The 22,426-nt window shown below is 36.2% G+C and overlaps 1 protein-coding gene across 2 annotated transcripts in view; it reads left to right on the top strand.

Annotated features, from left to right (window-relative positions):
* NGLY1 (N-glycanase 1) overlaps positions 1–22,012 on the top strand; it is a 40,764-nt gene extending 18,752 nt beyond the window's left edge. Inside the window, exons 5-12 of one of the 2 annotated variants that reach the window (XM_084902989.1) lie at positions 2,158–2,380; positions 2,701–2,822; positions 3,741–3,886; positions 6,842–6,952; positions 8,409–8,573; positions 11,443–11,631; positions 20,442–20,619; positions 20,994–22,012. In XM_084902989.1, the coding sequence (XP_084759115.1) occupies positions 2,158–2,380; positions 2,701–2,822; positions 3,741–3,886; positions 6,842–6,952; positions 8,409–8,573; positions 11,443–11,631; positions 20,442–20,619; positions 20,994–21,169 (1,310 nt within the window). In that variant the 3' untranslated portion in view covers positions 21,170–22,012. The remainder of the gene's footprint in view (positions 1–2,157; positions 2,381–2,700; positions 2,823–3,740; positions 3,887–6,841; positions 6,953–8,408; positions 8,574–11,442; positions 11,632–20,441; positions 20,620–20,993) is intronic. The other variant, XM_084902990.1, reaches the window with a different exon arrangement.
* Positions 22,013–22,426: the final 414 nt, after the last annotated feature.

Raw genomic sequence — 22,426 nt, 5'->3', positions numbered from 1 at the left:
TAAAAACCACAATGAGGTATTACCTCACACCTGTCAGGATGGCTATCAATAAATCAACAAACAAGTGTTGGCAAGGATTGGAGAAAAGAGAACTGTCCTGCACTGTTGGTGGGGATGTGGATTAATGCAATCACTGTGGAAAGCAGTACGGAGTTACTTCAAAAAACTAAAAATGGAACTGCCTCAGTGGTTTCACTTCTGGGAATATGTACAAAAAACCCTAAATACTAATTTGAAAGAATATATGCAACCTTATGTTTATTACAGCCTTGTTTACAATAGCCAAGATTTGGAAACAGCCCAAGTGCTTATCATTGCATGAATAGATAAAAAAGCTGTGGTGCACTTACACAGGGAATACTACTCAGCCTTAAAAAAAGAAGGAAAGCTTACCCTTTGAGACAGCATGGATATACAAAGAGCATTATGCTAAGTCAGTGGTTGGCAAACTCATTAGTCAACAGAGCCAAATATCAACAGTACAGTGATTGAAATTTCTTTTGAGAGCCAAATTTTTTTTTAACTTAAACTTCTTCTAACGCCACTTCTTCAAAATAGACTCGCCCAGGCCGTGGTATTTTGTGGAAGAGCCACACCCAAGGGGCCAAGAAGTTGCTTGTGGCTCTCGAGCCGTGGTTTGCCAACCACTGAGCTAAGTGAAATAAGCCAGTCAGAGAGAAACAGGTACTATATGACTTCACTCATATGTGGAATCTAATGAACAAAGTGATATCAAGCAAAATATAGACAAAACCATAGAAAGAGCGGGCTGACACCTGTCAGTGGGGTGGGGAGCAGGGAGTGGAAGGATTGAGAAAAAAAAAATTCATGGACACAGAGGACAGTGTGGGGATTGCTGTGGCGGAGGTGGCATGGAGGGAGGTGGAGGAGGGGGTAAATGGTGATGGAAGGAGACTTGACTTGGGTGATGAAGACAATATAGTGTACAGATGATGTGTTGTGGAATTGTACATCTGAAACCTGTAAAATTTTGTTAACCAGTGTCACCCCAATAAATTAAATAAAAAATGAAAACAAAAATCTGTCTTTCAGGTCTCTTGCTTTATTGATTTGTTATCTATTCTTTCCCAATATCACAATATTTTAATCATTAGAATTCTGTATGTGTTTTGATATGAGGTAGACAAGATTATCTCATGGTTCTTATTCAAAGTTATGTTTGCTATTTTGTGCATTTTTTAATTTTGACATGAACTTTGCAGTTAGCTTTTCAGATTTCATATTTTATAATTTTATTTGGATTACATTAAATTACAGATTAATTTGTGGAGAACTTGAGTTTTCTAACAAGAAAAATAATATGTTTCTGGCCTTTTTATATTCTATGTAGTTTCTTAACTTTGAAATATATCAAATAAACATAAGAATAGAGTATAATATAGCAAACACCCACGGCCAGCATCAAACTTTATTAGACCTTAATGTTATGCTATACATTTCCTTTATCATTCTTTAAATAATAAAACATTAAATACAGAGAGGAGAGCTCCCTGTAATAGGTCTCCTAGGTTTTCCCCCTTTCTCCTTTCCTTCATTCCAGAGATACCATAGCCTTATATATGGCCAAGAAAGGTATTTTTATTTGATAAAGGGGATATATTATTATGTGCCATGTTTACTTGCTAGGGTCATTATATACAGTGTAGACATGCTCATGTTTTTGTTTTGTAGAGAGTATCCATGGATGGATTATGTTGTAAGTTGAAACCCTGATAGAAAAGCCAATAGGATGGTTTTTGAAGTGTCTGGAATTTTGTGATTTCTGTGATTTTGTGATTGTTTCACGTTTCCTTGTATATATACCTGATAACAACTTTAATACAGTAACTTTAAAGTGTTTTTCCAAATCAGACTTTTTTCTTACTTCCCATATGTTTCAGGTTCAATTCCAAACTGACCATAGTTCCCTGAGAGATTGATGTGTTCAGCTCACATATTAATGCATAATGTCTGCCATACAGTACAAAGTGGTAGACGTCCTACTGTTGTAAATGTGCAGTGTGCTGTTACCATATTTCAGCCTCATTCACAATCTATATTTTCATATATTTCATCTCATATCTGAGAATAAAATATGTGGATATTTTTAGTTTTTGTCAGCTTTAGCTCTTACTTGGTTCTGTTTTAATTTCTCAGGTACTAATTTCAGTGAAGAGGATTTTCTTTTGCTGGAACTTCTACACTGGTTTAAGGAAGAATTTTTTCAATGGGTGAATGACATTTTGTGCAGCAAATGTGGTGGCAAGACAAAGTCTAGAGGTGAAGGATTATTTCCCACTGAAGACGAGTTGAAGTGGGGTGCAAACAGAGTGGAAGATCATTATTGTGAGGCATGCCAGTTGAGCAATCGGTTCCCAAGGTGGGTATCCATTGAACAGTCAAGTCTTAATGGAATGGGTAGAAGAGAATTTTTATTTTTTTCATCTTCATTTTAATTATTAGGACAAGGAACAAGGCATGACTGGCAGGCTAAATACAGCCCATATCCTATTTTTTTAAATAAACATTTTTTGGAACACACCCATGCTGATTCTTACACTTCCTCCTATATTCTAGGCTCTCTGATCATTACGAATTTAAAATTAGGAATGTTACTGTTTAGCACAGAGGTAATATAAATTCTTTAAAATTCTTAGTTTTGATACTGAATCAAAGCTTTTTTATTGGTATTTAAAACAGGTATAATAACCCTGAGAAACTTTTGGAAACGAAATGTGGACGGTGTGGCGAGTGGGCCAATTGTTTTACACTGTGCTGCCGAGCCTTAGGGTTTGAAGCTCGCTACGTTTGGGATTACACAGGTACAGAACCGATATGAACAGAGTGTAGTAGGGCTTTGCAGAATTAAGGATTTTACAGTCTGGGCTTGTCATGTTCTGTCTTGTACTTTCTGGCCTTCTGAGTCTGAGCTCCCATTTGCCTTTTGTAAAATAATAATACCAACCTCACGGATTTTTTTAGGGGATCACAAAGTTTTTGTGGTGCCCCTAGTATTTTGCATAGTACTCTGCCCTATAAACATTCTTTTATTAATAATTTATCATGCCATTTTTAGTAATGGTGTTTCTATATGGATACATGTGTAATAATATGCTATAGAAATCTGTACTTTTGTAGAGATTAGTTTAAAACTTTAGTAATCTTAAACCTTAATATACAAAAAATAAAAGCTATGTGAAGTTTATTTTGTTATTATTTAGAAATGACATATGTCTTCTACATGTCAAAAAGTTGTTTTCCTTTTTCTCAGTGTTTAACTTGTGTTTCATTTTTATTATTTTCTTACAATGTAGAACATCAATAATCAGAAACCCTCTTTAGTCTTCCTTTTGGTTCTGGGTCTTAAAAATTGAGAGAGACTACATTTTCAAAAGTGACATTAACTTTTTCACATTAGCAAACTGATCCCTGTTTTTGATGCTATTGTTCAATATGTTCACACTTTTTAAAGTTACAGCTCACATTATTTTTAATTAAGCTTGAAACTGACTGCATTAAAGGAGGTATTCCACAAACATTTTTAAGGATTTCAAAGGGACAGAGAAAACAAGTGTACTAGAGTCTTGTGTGCCACAAAATGTTTAGTCTTAACTAAGGTTTAGAATGTTACACTTAACTTTGTGTGGTTCTAATCTTAGGAGTTTGTATATAGTTACTGGAAGTCATTCTGGGTTTGTAAACTTCTTTTCTTTTTGTTGCTCTCTGGTGTACCTGAGCAGACCACGTCTGGACAGAAGTCTATTCTCCCTCTCAGCAGCGGTGGCTGCACTGTGACTCCTGTGAAGATGCCTGTGACAAACCGCTCCTCTATGAAGTAGGGTGGGGCAAGAAGCTCTCCTATGTCCTAGCATTTTCTAAAGATGAGGTAGGCGTAAGAGAACACGTTTTATTCCTAAGAATAAAATGTAGTTTCGACAAATTTTGAAAGTATAATTGACAAACAAAATGTGGCATATATTTAAAGTATACAAGTTAATTTTGTCGTTTATATACACTTATGAAATTACCTTTACAAAGCTAAGATAGTGAACATATCCACTATCCTGGGAAGTTTCCACATGTCCCTTTGTTATCCCTACTTGTCCCTATATGATCAGGGTAACCACAGATCTACAGTTTTATGTAAATGGAATCATATAGTGTACAGATGGTCCTACTTATGGCTGTCGATGGTTTTTCAGCTTTATGATGGTGCAAAAAGCAAAAGCAATTCAAATTCCCTAGACACTGTATTTCAAATTCTAAATTTTGATCTTTTTCCTGGGCTAGTGATATGCTCTCATGTACCGTATTCTCATGAAGCTGGGCAGCGGCAGTGATCTGCAACTCCCAGTACATCATTCAATCACAGGGTAAATAACTAATCACAGGGTAAATAACTCTGTAGTGTGCTGCTATTAAGAGCATTTTCAACTTACGGTATTCTCAACTTATGATGGATTTATTCAGATGTAATCCATCATAAGTCAGGGAGCATCTATATCCTCTTTTTGGTGGGGTGAGGATGGTAGAGTTTAGTTTCTTTTACTCTATATAATTACTTTGAGATTCATCTATGTGTATCAATGGTTATTTTTATTGCTGAAGTATTCCTTTGGATGTACCATAGTTTATTCATTCATCTGTTGATGGACATTATTTATATTTTAGTTTAATAAAATTTGTGGGTTTTTTTTTTTTAATACTGTTGACACTATTATAGATGCCCCTTGTTTTCTCCACTGTACCTCTACCTAGCTTTCATCCCATGGCCATCACCACACTTGTCTGTGTTTGTGGATCATGCATATATTTTCTTTGGCTTTTCACCTTCTTTTATCTAATTCCCTGCCCCCATTCTCTCTGAGATCTGTCTGTCTGTTCCATGTATCCATACAGTACTAAGCATCTTTTTATATGTTTACTAGAGGCCTGTTGCACAAAATTCATGCACTCGGGGGGGAGGGTCTCTCAGCCCAACCTGCACCCTCTCAGCGTAGTCCAGGAGCCCTTAGGGAATGTCCAACTGACAGCTTAGGCCCTCGCCCCTAAGCCAGCAGTCAGACTTCCTTTGCATTGCCGCGGAGGAGGGAGAGGCTCCTGCTACCGCCACTGCACTCACCAGCTGTGAGCCTGACTTCTGGCTGAGTGGCACTTCCGCTGTGGGAGTGTACTGACCACCAGGGGGTAGTTTCTGCGTTGTGTGGGATCAGGCCGAAATTGGCTCTGACATTCCCCGAGGGGTCACAGATTGCAAGAGGGTGCAGGCCAGGCTGAGAGAACCCACTGGTGCACAATCAGGACTGGAGAGGGACATGGGAGGTTAGCCAGCTGGGGAGGGACCACAGAAGGACTCCAGGGGGTGTTCAGCCTGTCTCCCTCAGTCCTGATCAGCTGGACCCCACCTGCAAGCTAACCTGCTCGTCAGTGTCTGCCCCCTGGTGGTCAGTGCACATCATAGCAACTGGTCGACCAGGTCAATTGCCTGTCCCCTGGGAGCCAGTGTACATCATAGTGAGTGGTTGAGCAGCCTTAGCATATCATTAGCATATTCTTCTTTGATTGGTTGAACAGATGCCTGGAAGGTTGGACACTTAGCATATTAGGCTTTTATTATATGGTATTTGCCATCCACATGTCCACTTTGCCCACTTTTTAAATTGTTTTTTTTTTGTCATTGAGTTTGAGAGTTCCTTATACATTCTGAATGCAAGTCTCTTATTAGATGCTAGAGGCCCAGTGCATGAATTCATGCATGGGTGGGGTCTGGTCTGCTGCCCTGATCAAGGCCGATCAGCTGGGCCTGCTGGGGAGAGGGGCCACAGGCAGTTGGCTGGCTGGCCCCACACCCTGGTCGAACTCCTGGTTGAACTCTTGGTCGAGGGAGATAATTTGCATATTGGCCTATTATTTTATAAGATTTTGCAGAAAAATTTCTCCTTATCTGAAGCTTATCTTTTCATTTTTTGAAGAGAATAAATTGATGAAGTACATTTTATCAATTTGTTCTTTCATGGATTATGCTCTTTGATAGTGTATCTAAGAAGATTTTGCCTAACACAAGACACAATGATTTTCTCCTTTGTTTTCTTTTAGAAGTTTATACTTCAAGTTTTACACTTAGGTGTGTAATCTATTTTGAGTTAATTGTGTATACACTCTGGGGTTTGGATTGAAATTCATTGTTTTGCATATGGATAAGGAACTTTCTAGCACCTTTTGTTGAAAAAGTTATCTTTTCTCCGTTAAATTGTGTTTGCAAATGTCAGTTCTATAATATACATTTCATACAGTAAAAATGGAAAAGGTTTTTTATATGTAGTATTTTGGGAAATCAGTTTTAAAAATAAATGTTCTGAAAACTTCTTGTCAACAATCTTTCTTGGAAGTGTGCTTGAACAAAATGAATAAAAAGCACATTCTCTGTTTTTGTTCCACAGATTTTTGAACTTGAAAAAAGAATAGCATTTAAAATTTTATTATGATTCTTAATTACATTCTAGCCCTAACCGCTTTGGCCCAGGGGATAGAGCATCGGCCTGTGGACTGAAGCGTCCCAGGTTCGATTCTGATCAGAGGCATGTACCTTGATTGTGGGCACATCGCCAGTAAGGGGTGTGCAGGAGGCAGTTGATAGATGTTCCTCTTTCATTGATGTTTCTGATTCTCTATCCCTCTCCCTTTCTCTCTGTAAAAAAAAAAAAAAAAAAAAAAAAAAAAAAAAAAAAAAATTAAAGAAAGTAGTAAGGAGCTTTCAAGTTTAAAAAAAATTAAATTACATTCTAGGTATTTAAGGTTGATGGATGTAATCTTGTTATATATTTGTATTCTGTAATTTGAGGTGGTTGATGTCACTTGGCGATATTCTTGTAAACACGAAGAGGTAATCTCCAGAAGAACTCAGATTAAAGAAGAATTACTTCGAGAAACTATTAATGGACTTAATAAACAGGTAGGTAATGGGCATTTGCATTTTTGAGAGGATATTTGAAAATTATAATCAAGAGCTGGTTTTTAAAGTTGTAGCATTATTTTGTAAGCAACAATATTTTAATATGTTAAATGTCTTTTAATTCAAATTTCTGATGACTTATTTTAAATATTGTACTTTTTTACATTAAATTGTTATGTCTCTTAAATTACAGTGAAACAAAATCTCAGTATATATAATATTTGGCAAAAGTATGTTGTTTTATTTATCCAAGTAATTGTGTCTTGAATGTAATTACATACACACACTTGTTCATGTATGGAAATTTCTAAAACAAGTCACAGAAAATTGTTAACAATGACTGGTTCTGAGAAGACCTGGTGGTTCAAGAAGGGAGATTAAGTTTTTACTTTATACCCTTTTTGTAGTATTGGGATGTTTTTAACTTATATATTTGTATGATTTTTTGCGCTTTTGGAAGGAAATTAGAATAGGAGTGGATCATCTTAATACAGTCATGATTGACATTGTAAGTGAGCTTTTCAATCTCTGTAGAATTTCATCTTTAATATGTAGTCCTTCAGAAATGCCAAGCTGAAAACCTGTAGTATTTACTAGATCCCTTCACCTTGGAAGGCTCTGAACTCCAATTATTTACTCATCAGCACTTTGTTTCTGCTAAAGAATCTTTATTTTTCAGTGCTTTAGCCTTCTTTTTATGCTTGGTTTTTTGGCCCCTCCTCCTCGTTTTAGTTAATAATTAGCAAATTCCTGGAAGGGAAAAGTAACAGTATTTTTAAATTTTTTTTTTTTTTTTTTATTGATTTCAAAGGAAAGGAGAGGGAGAGAGAGAGAGAAACATCAATGATGAGAGAGAATCATTGATTGGCTACCTTCGCCTCATCCCACACTGGGGATTGAGCCCGAAACCCAGGCATGTGCCCTGACCGGGAATTGAACCCTCACCTCTTGGGTCATAGGTCGATGCTCAACCACTGAGTCACATTGGCTAGGCAAGTGGCACAGTATTGGTTCACCTCAATTTACTTCTCTTGAGATCTTAACATTTCCAGTCTGGCTACGTTGGTAGTTTTCTCTTACATTCAAACAGGTTTTGTATGTGTCTGTGTGTATGTGTTCACCCTTTTCTAACTTTTCTCAGTGGGACAGTTGATCTGATTCAAGTAATTTACTGTGGCCAAAATCAAAGATTGCTATCTTCATTTTAAATCAAGGATATTAAAGGTCGTGCATCACTGGATGTGGATATAAAATGATCTTTTTACCTACATTTTTAAAAATTACTTTGAATATTCTAATGTCCATTTTATTTTCCAAATAATTACACATGTGAAAATAAAGTTTGTTACTTTTTTTTATGATTGCCTTAAAATACATGTCTTAAGTATATTCTTACTTACAGTTGGACTTGCACATTTTTCTAATCTTAATGATTTTTTAAAAACATGCATTACAGAGGCAAATGTCTTTGTCAGAAAACAGAAGAAAAGAACTTCTCCAGAGGATAATTGTGGAGCTTGTGGAATTTATTTCTCCCAAGACCCCTAAACCTGGAGAACTTGGTGGAAGAATATCTGGGTCAGTGGCTTGGAGAGTAGCCCGAGGTGAAATGGGTCTAGAGGTATTTAATTCATTATAGCATAATCATCTCATTTTCCTGTTGCTTATACTGTGCTCTTTATTTACTGAAAAAATATATTGGCCATGACCTTTCAATTTTCAGCTTAATTATTAAAAACTATAAAACCAATGATTGATTGTCATAGTCTAGTCACATACAGGAGAGTTGGCAAAACATTTTAAAATAGGATTTTTCATAAATTTTGAGTATAGTATAACTTTTACTGAAGTATATATAGAAAAATGCACAAATTATAAGTGTACAGCTGAACAGTTTTTTAAAAATTGATCACCCATGTTATCATCAACCAGAATGAGAAATAGACTTGCATACATCTAGTATTGGCTAGAAATTATTGCTGCTGGTGTAATTACTGTTATATTGTCAGACTTATTTTAAGATGTCTCTTGATTAATCTCCCAAAATTAAATAATGAACAATGGAAATAAAATGTCTATAATTAGAGGCTAGGTGAAAAGCTCTGTAATAAACATGAAGAAAGTACAATAGCCTGTCCCTTTCCCTTAGGGAGTTTAAAGTTGACTCACTATAAAGTATTTTATTTACTTTTTAATAAATATATTCGTATAAAGTATTTAAAATGAAGGTCTAAGGCCGTGGCCGGCAAACTGCAGCTCGAAAGCCACATGGGGCTCTTTGGCCCCTTGAGTGTGGCTCTTCTACAAAATACCACGGCCTGGACAAGTCTATTTTGAAGAAGTGGCATTAGAAGAAGTTTAAGTTTAAAAAATTTGGCTCTCAAAAGAAATTTCAATCATTGTATTGTTAATATTTGGCTCTGTTGACTAATGAGTTTGCCTACCATTACAAGGTGATAATGTATTGAAAAGAGCTTGAAAGGAAAATAACCCATTATGGTATCAATATCAACAGTTCTAAACTAATTAAAGTTTTATATCTACTTTTCCTAAATTTGCAACTCATTTCTCCAATAAAGAAATATGTCTAAAAGGAGTGAATTATCCTTAGTAGCTTTGTTTGCTTGTTAGTTTATCCAGAATCTTTAGCAGGCAGTTGGAAGTGTTGGTTCAGTCAAAAAATTACAAGATCTAAATTCAACAAATCATTCAAATCACTGCTGATGCAATGCAAGTTATAAGTATAAATGTAAATGAAGCCAGTTTAAAAGAGCTAATTTAATTCACAGCTGTTCTCAATTTAAAACATTGATATTATTTAAGTCTTCATTTTTTTTTTCTTTTTATGGATGGGTGTGCTTCCTCTTGTATGACATATAAGTTGATTAAACTTTAAAAATATGAATTGGGTCATATGCTCAGATTGTTTCCCATTTTTAAATTTTTTTTAAAAATTCTCTTATTACTGAAGACCATATTAGAGCCATGGATTTAAAATGTCATTTTCCTCTTTAGAAATAGATGTTTATTTTAAAAGAAAATTGAAAAATGTCAGTCCTAAAATTTATGGAACTATACCTCAAAATGAGTTGGTGATATCCTGTGATTTCTGGAAAGAATAGTTTCATCTTAATCTTAGATTTCGTGAAATATTAATGTCATTCTTACTCCAGATTGTTCAGTTGCATACATGGTATGTTCAGTAACATACATTATTCTTTTCCCTCTTGCGGTTAGTTATCTTTGTAAAATATAGATACTGCTACTTTAAATTTTACTTCCATTTGGCTATGTTGATTCTGAAATATCTTTGTTGTTACATGCTTGTTTTGAAGTAAATACACTAATTTATAATACCAATATCTAAAAAGAATAAACTGCTTTTATTTTACTTTTTTTTACAGTAATAAGTCATAGGTTCTACTATGGAATTATCTTCTTATTTATACATCCAGTGTTACTGTTTTGTAATTCTTACAGTGATTACAAATACACATATGTAATTATTTTTTTCTTTCCTTCTCTAAGATACATATTTTTAGTGATTTTGTGCATTCAAAGTTTTTATATTGTTTAATACCTAATATCCAATGCTGAACAGAAAAAAGCATTGCCTACTCTCCTGAATGATTAGTAAATATTGTATCAAGACATTAATACAGACTAGAGCAGTGGTCTGCATTGATTGTTTCAGAATCTTCAGACCCTCTCCTATCGTAGGATTACCAGGAAAGGACACTCTGATGAAATGGTTTAGGCTTAAAGGATGAGAGAGAAAGATATGGGAAGTAGTAAGAACAGCATTCCAGACAGTGGAAACAGCATGTGTCAAGGCACTGGGACAGAAACGGATTGGATCTTTTTGAGGAACTAAAGGAAAAGTAATATGGTGAGAGCATAGAGACAAAGGGCAGAGTGACATGAGATCTGGTTGGAGAAGTAGGCAGGGGACAGATCATGCAGGGTCCTATAACTCTTGGTAAAGGTTTAGTGTTTCAGTACAGTGGAAATCAGTGGAGTGAGTTAAGCAAGGAAATAACATCACAATTTACAGCTTTAAAAAATCACTTTCATTACTATGTGAAGCTTGAACAGAAGAAATAAAACTTGAAAGCTGGGAGTTAATTTCAAGAGACAGTTATACTAGTCCAGTTAGAAAACGAGTATGGTGGAAATGAAGAAAAATAAATGAATTTAGGTGAACTTACAAAATCACAAAAATATAAGCCAGAGCTATTACTTATACTTCTCGTTTTCTGTCCTGTAGCAGTTGTGCTATATCAACATTATACTGATCATGTTTAACCTATAAGATATTTTCTGAATTTCTAATGGCACCAGTTTTTCATTTTCATGTTGAAGGAATCTCTTACCACTATACATAGCGATCTCTCTCCCTCTTTCCCTTCCTCTCTCTCTCACTCCCCATATACATATACAATCTATAGTCTTAATTACCTTGAAAAACTAATTCTGTTTTCCTTTTTAAGAAAAAGGAAGCCATGTTGTTCATCCCCTCTGAAAATGAGAAGATTTCTAAACAGCTTCACCTTTGTTATAATATTGTCAAAGATCATTATGTTCGAGTTTCAAATAATAATCAAATCACTTCTGGATGGGAAAATGGTGTATGGAAAATGGAATCCATATTCAGAAAAGTTGAAACAGACTGGAACATGGTAACTTAATGCAGGAAACTGTTTAAAACCTTTGTTGTTGTTTAAACATATGATTGTTTTCATTTTTCATTTGTGCATGATGTGAAAACTGATATGTCAAAATTACTTTTAGTATTCCTTAAACATGTAAAAGAAAATTGTGTTCCCAACATTTAATCAAGAGATCATATGAGATTTGTGGATTTATAACAAGTAATTTCATTAGAGGTTGAATTTAATGCTTTCACTGGGAAAAATAATCAAGTGTATGACCAATCCATGTGACTAATCTTTGCATAAATATACAAGGTATATTGTTATTTAGCTTATTCACAAGTATGTATTGGTAGCCTACTAAGGTGGACTATAATGAACTATAGCATGTAGTTCAAAGTCCCAAGAGCTAACCATTTAAAACATTTTCATTGCATAACAATATGAATGGTTGAGAAGTAATATTAGTTATTTCTACTCTGTCTTAAAGAATAAAGAAATGGATTTCTAGGACTATAGCAGTTCCCATATGCCAACTTGTATATTGTTGTCCCATTATCTAACATAGATGAGGTCCCTGTAACAAGAGGCTTTGCTTTTAGTCTGCCCTATCCCTTAGACAAGCACCAAAAATAAACTCAGTTATTCAAATGACCTCAGTAGATCTAACCATGTTACTGATATATTTTCATAGGAGTTAATGAACTTAACAGGGAGTCTTTAAAGTTAACTTGACAAATGTTGGAATGGAAAGGGAATTGTTCACTTGTAAGACCTTGGATAGATTAAAGAGTAACAGCATCTACTATATGCTTATTATTATTCTAGGCCAGTGGTCGGCAAACTCATTAGTAACAGAGCCAAATATCAACAGGACAACGATTGAAATTTCTTTTGAGAGCCAAATTTTTTAAACTTAAACTTCTTCTAACGCCACTTCTTCAAAATAGACTCGCCCAGGCCGTGGTATTTTGTGGAAGAGCCGCATTCAAGGGGCCAAAGAGCAGCATGTGGCTTTCGAGCCGCAGTTTGCCGACCACGGTTCTAGGCAGTAATCAGAGTATAGAAGGCATGTAGAGATGAGGCCCTGGCTTTTTTTCTAACCATAAGTTTATATTTTAAAACTTATCTTGGTGATTTTTTTTGTATTAAACAAAGAATAGCTTATAGCATTATTAAAATTATAGATTTAGGAACTTCCTTTTTTAGTCAAAGAAAGGCATATAAAATGAAATATAAAATTTAAAATTTCAAGATATGAATCTGTATTTGAATATGAACCTATAATCAATTATATAATTGATGAGAGCACTGAACAACTTCTTAGAGACTATCCTTGGCCAAAAATATTTTCTGAACAGAAAGCAGGATAGAATAGATATGTTTTTATTCAAGGACTAAACTAGTCTAGCATGCCATTCTTCCTAACCAGCAGTGTGAATGGAGAAAGTAATGGGAGAGGAAACAGTGCTGTGTTGCGGGAGATGTGACGTGCTGAGAAACGGTCTGTTGTGTGGCATACTTCTTCTTTAGTTACTCCTTGGTTCATCAGCAAACATTTGCTGAGTGCCTGTTGTGCTAGGCATTGTTGTCAGCTACACGGAAAAAAAGATGGGAGGTACAGTGTCTTCTCTCACAGTCTAACGGGAAACCGAAGCATTAACAGCCATCTTAACCACGATGAAGAGTGCTATAATAAGGATATCAACACATTGCCATGGAGACACTGAGGAGGGAGTAATTAGCTCTGGCTGTGGGAATTGGGCAAAGCTCCACAGAGCAGGCAGCATTTGAGCTGGACGCTGAAGGATGAGTAGGTGTTTGTAAGGCAAGGGAAGAGCGTGTGGCTAGAGAGGCTGTATTATATAAAAAGATTTAAGTCATGTAAATGAGATGCAAAGACCATTACATGAGAAACAGGCTCCTACTCAAGTAAAGTTTATGCCTTGATATGCCTTTAAGAAGGGCATCTTTTTAGAAGTTGAATGAGTCAGTTCTCAGTTACAGTATTTAGTGCCCAATGAAGAAAAATATTAGAATCTTAACTATATATATTGTAGAGACTAATAACTCAGAAGTGATATATTCCCACTAAAACTTGAATTTCCTTCTAAATTAGCACTTTTAGTTCGGTACTAGCAAGTCCCCAGTTAGGGATTCTCTAGCTCCACTAATTAGAAGAATTCTATTTCTTTTGTTTTTTTAATTTTATATGCCAATTATAGTTGACATTCAATATTATTTTATACTAGAGGCCAGGTGCACAAATCCGTGCATGGGTAGGGTCCCTTGGCCTGGTAGGCAATCAGGGTCCATCAGGGTCAGCCGCCTGGGGGAGGGACCACGGGAGATTGGCCAGCTGTGCACTGACCACCAGTATCACTAATCCTACTAATCTAAACAGTTGGCCCATATATCTTTCTCCTGCACTAGTCTATGCTCCCCCTTGACACTTGCCTCTTAACATTATATCCCAAGTGCCAAGTGCAATGTCTGACAGTGTGCATGTTTGCTGAATGATTAAATGAATTAATTCTTAACATAATGCCATACATCAAAAAGTGCTCTAGCAACAAAGAGTGAAAAATTGCTTGAAAATGCAAGGTATCTGCCCTAACCGGTTTGGTTCAGTGAATAGAGCGTCAGCCTGTGGACTGAAGGGTCCTGGATTCGATTCTGGTCAAGAGCATGTACCTTGGTTGTGGGCACATCCCTGGTGTGAGGTGTGCAGGAGGCAGCTGATCTGTTTCTCTCTCATCGATGTTTCTAACACTCTATACCTCTCCCTTCCTCTCTGTAAAAAATTAATAAAAAAATATATTCTAAAAAAATGCAAAGTATCAAAGAATAGCCAAGGGACACAGTATGAATGAAGACAGGGTTTTTTGTGGTGGTCTCTACAGCCCTAAGGTGATATAAAATGTATTCCATATACACTCATCCTTTCTTATATTCACCAAACTTTTCTATAAACAATTTTTTATATATAAGATTCTATGATAAATATATGAATACTAAGAGTAGTACAAAAGTAAGTAAAATAAGACAAGGTCTCTGCCCAAGTAATATTTATAATCTAGTAGGCGAGAGACATAATCTCTTCTCTCACATATTTGTTGAAAAAATTCATGAAGAGGTACACAGTGTAGTAAGTCAATAAAGAGAGAAATGAATCCAGATAGCTGGACTGGAGGGAGTAAGGCTTAAACAAAGTTCTAAGGACAAGAATAAGTTAATCTAACAGAAAGGAAAGGTAAGAAAGTTCTGTGGAGAGGGCAGAGGGCAGGGCAACTATTATACAAGCAGAGAGCAGCCGGGTAGCACAGTACATGGCAAGGCCAGAGAGAAAAGACACTTGAGCTGTTTCTTGTCCTAAGAGCATTTAGTAATGATCAGGGTTTTTAAAAAGTATTTATGGCAACCACACAGAGAACATTTTTAAAAATATATATTTTATTGGTTTTTTACAGAGAGGAAGGGAGAGGGATAGAGAGTTAGAAACATCGATGAGAGAGAAACATTGATTCAGCTGCCTCCTGCACACTCTCTACTGAGGATGTGCCTGCAATCAAGGTACATGCCCTTGACTGGAATCAAACCTGGGACTCTTCATTTCGCAGACCCACGCTCTATCCACTGAGCCAAACGATTAGGGCAAGAACATTTTTGAAGGGACCAGGGCAGATGCAGGAAGACTAGTTTGGGAATCTATTAATATCACTTGCCTCCTAAAAAGTGTCCCTGACTTAGCTTTTTATATTCCTTTCAAATTCACACATCACTGAAAAACATACTTGCTAAGTAGTACAATGCAGTAAGTCCCTGTGCTCATAGAAAGCTATCTCTTTAAGAGAATAATAAATCTGTTCTAAATATACAAAAGCAGGCTGCATGTGATCTGTCTAGATTCCAGGATGGAGATTACGAAGGAAAGGTGTGGTGAGGAATAGGCTTGAGAAATAGTCAAAGGGAAGGTACTATACAAATTGATAGTTTCAAAATAGTCACGGGGATGTAAAGTACAGCCTAAGAAATATAGTCAATAACATTGTATTAACTAAGTATGGTTCCAGGTGGGTAATAGATTTTTTGGGACGGTCACTTTGTAAATTATACAAATATCTGTTCACTATGCTGTACACCTGAAACCCAGTCTATATATATATATATGCCTAAGTGACCATTACAACCGGTCGACTGAATGACCACCCAACTGGTCAATATGATGCTCACTGACCACCAGGGGGCAGACATTCAATGCAGAAGCTGCCCCCTGGTGGTCAGTGCGCTCCCACGGCCAACATCCTGCAGCCAACCTTCCACAGTCCCTCCCTCATCTGGCTCCAGGGCCGAAAGAGAGTTTCTGGTGTAAGGACAGGATGTGGAAGGGCCGGGTGTTTGGGGACATGAGAAAGAGCATGTGCAAAAGCACTGAGGAGAGTCGCTCTAGTCGGTTTGGCTCAGTGGATAGTGTCAGCCTGCAGACTGAAGGGTCCCAGGTTTGATTCTGACTAGGGGCACATGCTTGGAATGTGGGCTCGATCCCCATTGGGGGGTGTGCAGGAGGCAGCCTACCAATGATTCTCTCTCATCATTGTTTCTCTCTCTTTTTCCTTCTCCCTTCCTCTCTGAAATCAATAAAGAACTATATATATATACTTTTTAAAGCACTGAGGAGAGAAACACCTGATATCTAGGGAAGAATAAGTAGTAGGGAATATGGAACAGAACAGTGAGAACTGAGAATAGAGAGGTAAACAGTTGTCAGGTCCCAGGGACTTTGATTACCTTGCTATGATGCAATAAGAATCCATGACAGTTCAGGCAAGGAAAGGATGTGATCACACTAGTGATCCAGAGGAAATTCCAGAGGCTCCAAATGGAAAAAATCAGAAGCATAGTATAGAGCACATGTGTCAAACACAAGGCCCGCGGGCCAAATCCAGCCCGCCAGGCCTTGCAATGTGGCCCGCACCGCGCTGTCATCACTGCACTCCGCTGTCAGTTTATGACATTGTCAGTTTATGACTGTTCAGTAAACCATTCGGCCTGCGATTTAGGCTGGATTTTAGATTTTGGCCCCTTCTCTGATTGAGTTTGACACCCCTAGTATAGAGAGATGACAGTGGAGATTGGTCATGACTCATGTTTGACTTCTGGGATGAAATGGAGTAACCCAAAATAAGGCTCATGAACAATACCAATTTACCAGCATTAAACTAAAATCTCTTGAAATACAATTGCTCTGCAGGATATCTGTAGGAATGTCTGCTGAACAGTGAGCTTAATTAGAGTTAATCCTAGCAGCCTAAGCAGAAGAATGACTTTAAGAGCACACTCGAGAACAACTTCAAATAGTGTAGTACAAACCGATCGCCCAGGAATCCATAGTAACCAGTAGACCAGCCTGGCATGTAGTAATCCAAAAATCTCTAAGGGAAGATCTTCTGTAGAATGTGAACTACCTAAAAAAGCTGACATGCAAATTGCTTTCAGTCTTGAAATTAGTGGTTACAGACACAACCCAAAGAGCAAAGTTTCATTTGTGATGTGCCTGCATGTCCTTACAGATGCCAGAGAGCGGCAAGGGTGGGTCGCTTTGGGGTTCTAGATAGATTTCAGTCTATAGGGGGAAACTCCATGAGGTCTGTAATACCACTGCTGCTAAAATAAGGGTAGCAGCACTCACCTCTTAGTAGTTCCATAAGTTGCACAAACAAGCATATATTGTAGAACTATACATAATAAAGACACCTATGAATTTAAAAAGAAAACAGGCAAAAAGTATCTAAAATAACTTCAAGAAGTTAGGAACACCCAGCAGTTACTATATATATATATTTATACACACATATATACACACATATATATATATATACACACATGTGTGTGTGTGTGTGTGTGTGTGTGTGTATATATATATATATATATATATATATATATATATGCTTTTGCGGGGGGACTTGGAGGGTCTCTACCAAAAAAAAAAATGAATATTTGAAAGTATAATATATTGTTCTAAATAAATTTAAATTATTCATTCTGTTGGTATTAACACATAGACAGGACCACATTTGGAAGTTTATGTAAATCCTATTGTTTTGGTGCATTTCAAATTACCAAACTAAGAATACATATTCTTGATAACTTCCTGGCACCTCTAAAAATGCTGAGTTAAAATAAATTGGCTAAAATGCTCCAGACAGACTGTATTATGTGAAAAAGATAATACAATTTTCAGTATAAATAGGGTCTGTTTTATCTACATATACTGGTTTTTTTAGCCTGAGACCTTTTATTTGCTTGCAATGTGTTTGACTGTTTAAGCATTTAAGAATTCAATGATGATCCATTTTATCCTTTAACTGCTTAGACTCTTAAAAGATGATGCCCTCAGGGTTAAAAAATGTAAGTCTTAGAAGAGGCAGCCCTCTCACATATGTTCAACAACTATAAACCTCCTGTGACAGTTAAAACCACAATTCTGGTTCAGAGCCACATGGTATAATGAAGACAGTTCTTGGGGTAAGCTAGAAATTTGAAATTAGGCTGACTTCAGCCTGTCATATTTTATACCCACACTTTAAAGGGGACATTTAAAACTACTGAGCCCTGAAAATCTATTACATGGAAGTATTTACCAAGATATGAATTTGAATGTATTTCTGTATTAATACTTTTTCCCCCCAGGTCTTTAGTTCTTTACAACCCCCCTTTCTTGTAACCCTGTTGTTTGGCTTATCTTTTCCAGATAATGCCATTACAGCAATTTCTTTGAAGGAGTAATTAAGCTATGGAGAGCCAGTAGTTTAGAAGAGGTGAAATTAATGACTCCCAGGAAGCATGGGTGCAATCCTGAGCCCCGGGTTCTCCTTACAAATAGCTGTGAGAGGGGCATGCTGTAGGAACACGTGAGCATTAGAGGATGTTACAGTGAGGTGGCCCTGTACCTCAGTGAAGCAGTTGACAATTACATACATCTAGGTTTGCCATCCAGAACAATTGTTGATTATACACATACTATAGGCCTGGTGCACCAAATTCGTGCATAGGTACGGTCCCTAGGCCTGGCCTGTGATCAGAGCCATCTTCCCTGGCTGCCGGCAACCGGCCACTACACCTCCCTCTCACCCTGGTTCCCTGTTCACCATCAGGTGATAGGAGCCTGCCAATTGTGGGGAGAGAAACCAAGAGGTTGGCCATTCCTACCTGCTTGCTGGCCCTGCTTTCCACAACAGGTCGCCCTCTGTGTGTGGGGCAACTGGCAGGGTGGGGGCCTTGGCCTGACACCTCACTGCCACCCATCCCTGGTTTCCTGTTTCCCATCAGACAACCCGAGCCTGCGGCTGGGGGAAGGGAATTGAGAGGTTGGCCTGCAGCTGCCCCGTGGTGGTCAGTGTGAATCATAGCAACTGGTCATTCTGTCGATTTGCATATTACTCTTTCATTATATAGGATAGTGTGAGGAGTTCAAATCATTTTCCTTGAGGGAGAGGGGTGAATATTTAGTTGTTTTGTAATCTCCAGCTCATTGATTTTAAAAACTTTCAAATTAAATTAACTGATATATTTAATTTGGAAGAAAAATATCCATAAGTTGCCAAATTGAATAGAATATCAATAGAATGCTAGCAGTGATTTTTCACTTGACGACTAAAGACATGGAGTAGGATTTTCATGCAGATGTGTTTTATATGGTACTTTCAACTACTGGCCCCTGAGAAGTAGATTTGACATTTTTAAAAGAATATGTTTGTGTTTATAATTTTTTATTGCTTAAATACTATTTATGAAATCCTTTAAATTCAGAACCTGTGTCCCCAGAGAGCTATGATTTGGTTAAGTTAGGTCATACAAGTATACCAAAAATAGAATAGTTACATTTGAGTAAGAGAATATTGGTAGTTCAAGGTGAGATAAAATTTGGGAAGACTCTGAAAGCTAAGAGTTTGGATTTAATGCAAGAGCTGGGTGCTGCCATGAAAATGAGTTGTAAAGTCATGACTAGTGGTAAATGCAATATAAATGGAGAAGGTTTCCCCCCACCCCCACCCCATATTCATTCTTTTTAAAATGCATAGATCATTTTGGGGCCTCTTTAGTCATAATGATTAAAGAGTTAGATCCTTAGGGGTTTGAGCCTGGGTGAATGCAGTTATCTGTTAAAGACCTTGGCTGTGGAAGTCAGGTTTTATGTCATCATTTTGAAGAGTTAGATGAAACTGTAACAGGAGATAAGCTGGAAGCAGCCACTAATCTTGCATGTCTTAACTAGTGTAGATTTAAAGTGGTAAGGGGCATTGATGGTGAAGGAATGGGGAGCGTACTACGATATTTAGGAGGCAAGCATGGGTATTACCTTTTGTTAAAGCATTACTTAGTAGTGGCTGAGGTATTTTTATTTATTTATTTATAGGATATGGCCCATCTCACTTAGGAAAGCTTATCTGAAAATCCAGGCTTTGAAAAGAAGACAATTTAAGAAATAATTGCATTTAAAATGATTCTTCATTTTCAGCATAAATTTATATACATCATAAAATTTATTTTAAATAGCTGAACTTAATAATTTAAAAAAATATATATGAGTTACCAAAATTTGATTAGCATGCAGCCTTTTAGGGCTATACTTGTTGGGCTACTTGTATTCAAATAATACGTTTCAAAGATACTATAGGAAAAACTGCTAATAAAACTTTTTAAATGTTAGTAGTAAAAGTGTTTTCAGTGGGAAAAATTAGGTTTTTTTAATAACCATTTGTACATACGTACAAGACTTTGTATGTAAAAAGTTGTCATTTTTTCTGACAATTCCTTTTTCCCCTCTTACTTTGTAGGTGTATTTAGCTCGAAAGGAAGGATCATCTCATGCTCATATTTCCTGGAAGTTTGAGTGTGGGTCAGTTGGCCTAAAACTAGATAGTATTACCGTTAGAACAAGTAGTCAAACCTTTCAGACTGGAACAATACAGTGGAAACTGCGATCTGATACAGCACAAGTAGAACTGTCCGGCGGTAAGCATTTGACCAGCGAATTAATCATGAAGTGTGTATTTAACACTCTAAAGAGTAATTGTACTTACTTGAGATGTAGTTTTGAGTTTTTTATACCCAAGAGTTATTCATACTATTGTAGAAAAAAAAATTTAATTAAGACTTATATAACCTCATTCTAATAGAAAGGCTTGTTTTTATTTATTTATTTATTTATTTTGAAATGGAAGAATAATAATCATTTGTTTCAAAGGACACATTTCCTCCATAAAGAATAGTATGTCTTTATTTTTTAAGGATTGATTTTTACCTACTTATAAGTGTATACAGTGCATCCCAAAACTCTTTTTAATGTTATTTAAGTTTCCAAAGTGTTATTTTTTTTCCTCCAACAGATAAAATTCTTCGCTCCTATCATGATTTTTCTGGTGCCACAGAAGTTATTTTGGAAGCAGAATTAAGCAGAGGAGATGGTGATGTTGCTTGGCAACATACTCAACTATTTAGACAAAGCTTAAAGGACCAAGAAGAAAATTGTTTGGAGATAATTATAAAATTCAGTGACCTTTGAGAACCTGAATATTATAGAAAAGCTGGCAATAATCAAGGACTTACCATGTTTTAGATTAGTCTGCTGGATCAGTGCATGCTTAGTGGGCAATTTACTCTGCTAGCATATTTCTTTGCTGGTTATCCATCATGTAACCCTCATGGAAATATATCTTTGTACTATGAGCCATAATTAAACCTTGAATTAAAAGCTCCCTTCCATATGTGACTGTAATTTGGAGTAAAGTCTCATTGCCCCAATATGAGATTTTAATCTAAAAAGTATAAGCATAGTTTAAAAGTAAAATGAAGGTATTCATGATTAAACGCTGTTCATGATTATGATAAAAGTTTATGCTAGTAATAGTAACATGGTATTTTATGATCAGCTATTAATTTCTTCATAAGTTAATTGAATCAGGTTTCCTAAGATTTTTTAATTTTTAATAACTGTGAAAGTGTAGTATCTCATAAGTTATAATGCATGAAAATTTTTATGATTGTAAATACCTAGGCATTTAAGAAATAAATTGAATTATTTTGCTTTATATCTTTTTAGTGGTTAACTTTGCCTAAATAAAAATCTTTAATAAGTACGCGAACCATTGAAAACTGCTTGAATAGACAAGAGTTATAAAAACATTGACTGCATAAATTTATATACATTATAAATCCACAATATGTAGACTCATCAGAAAATGTTTTACTTTTGATTTTTCTTTTGACTATTTTTATCTACCTCATTTAATAAACTATCTTGACTTTGAAACAATGTAACTGAATTATACAGTATTTATATGGTATATCAAGTTGTTTGTAAGTGTTCCATATAACCTCTCCAATTAAATTTAGTGTACATTTATTAGCATGTGTGTGCAAAAGCATTGTGATTGCATTTCGAAGGAGACAGTGTAAAAAAGCCCCTGTCCTCTAAATGCCTTTGTGATGTTCTGCAAAGTTCTCAACTTTTCATACCAGAAAAGAGCATCCTTAGAGATTCTCATCCTGTGCAATTCAGTAAGCTTGTAGATGCATTATAAAATACATATTATCATTCTGGAACAGAGGTTTTCTATTTCCTCTTTAATTGTAGTCAAACTCAGTTGAAGATCACTTTCTTGATAAGTTTCATTTCAAGAAAAGTAGTTTGTGCATCTAGAATTATTAATGTGGTTTAATACTAGAAAGTTTTCAGGAATTCTTGGACTCCTGAGTTAATCATAGCATTGTATGGTGGCCAAATACATGAAATTGGAGATTTGATTCTTATCTGTCTTAA

This window comes from Pipistrellus hanaki (assembly GCF_964339955.1).
Source record: "Pipistrellus hanaki genome assembly, chromosome: 13".
Lineage (NCBI taxonomy): Eukaryota > Metazoa > Chordata > Mammalia > Chiroptera > Vespertilionidae > Pipistrellus > Pipistrellus hanaki.
This window is presented reverse-complemented; position numbering and strand designations above follow the sequence as displayed.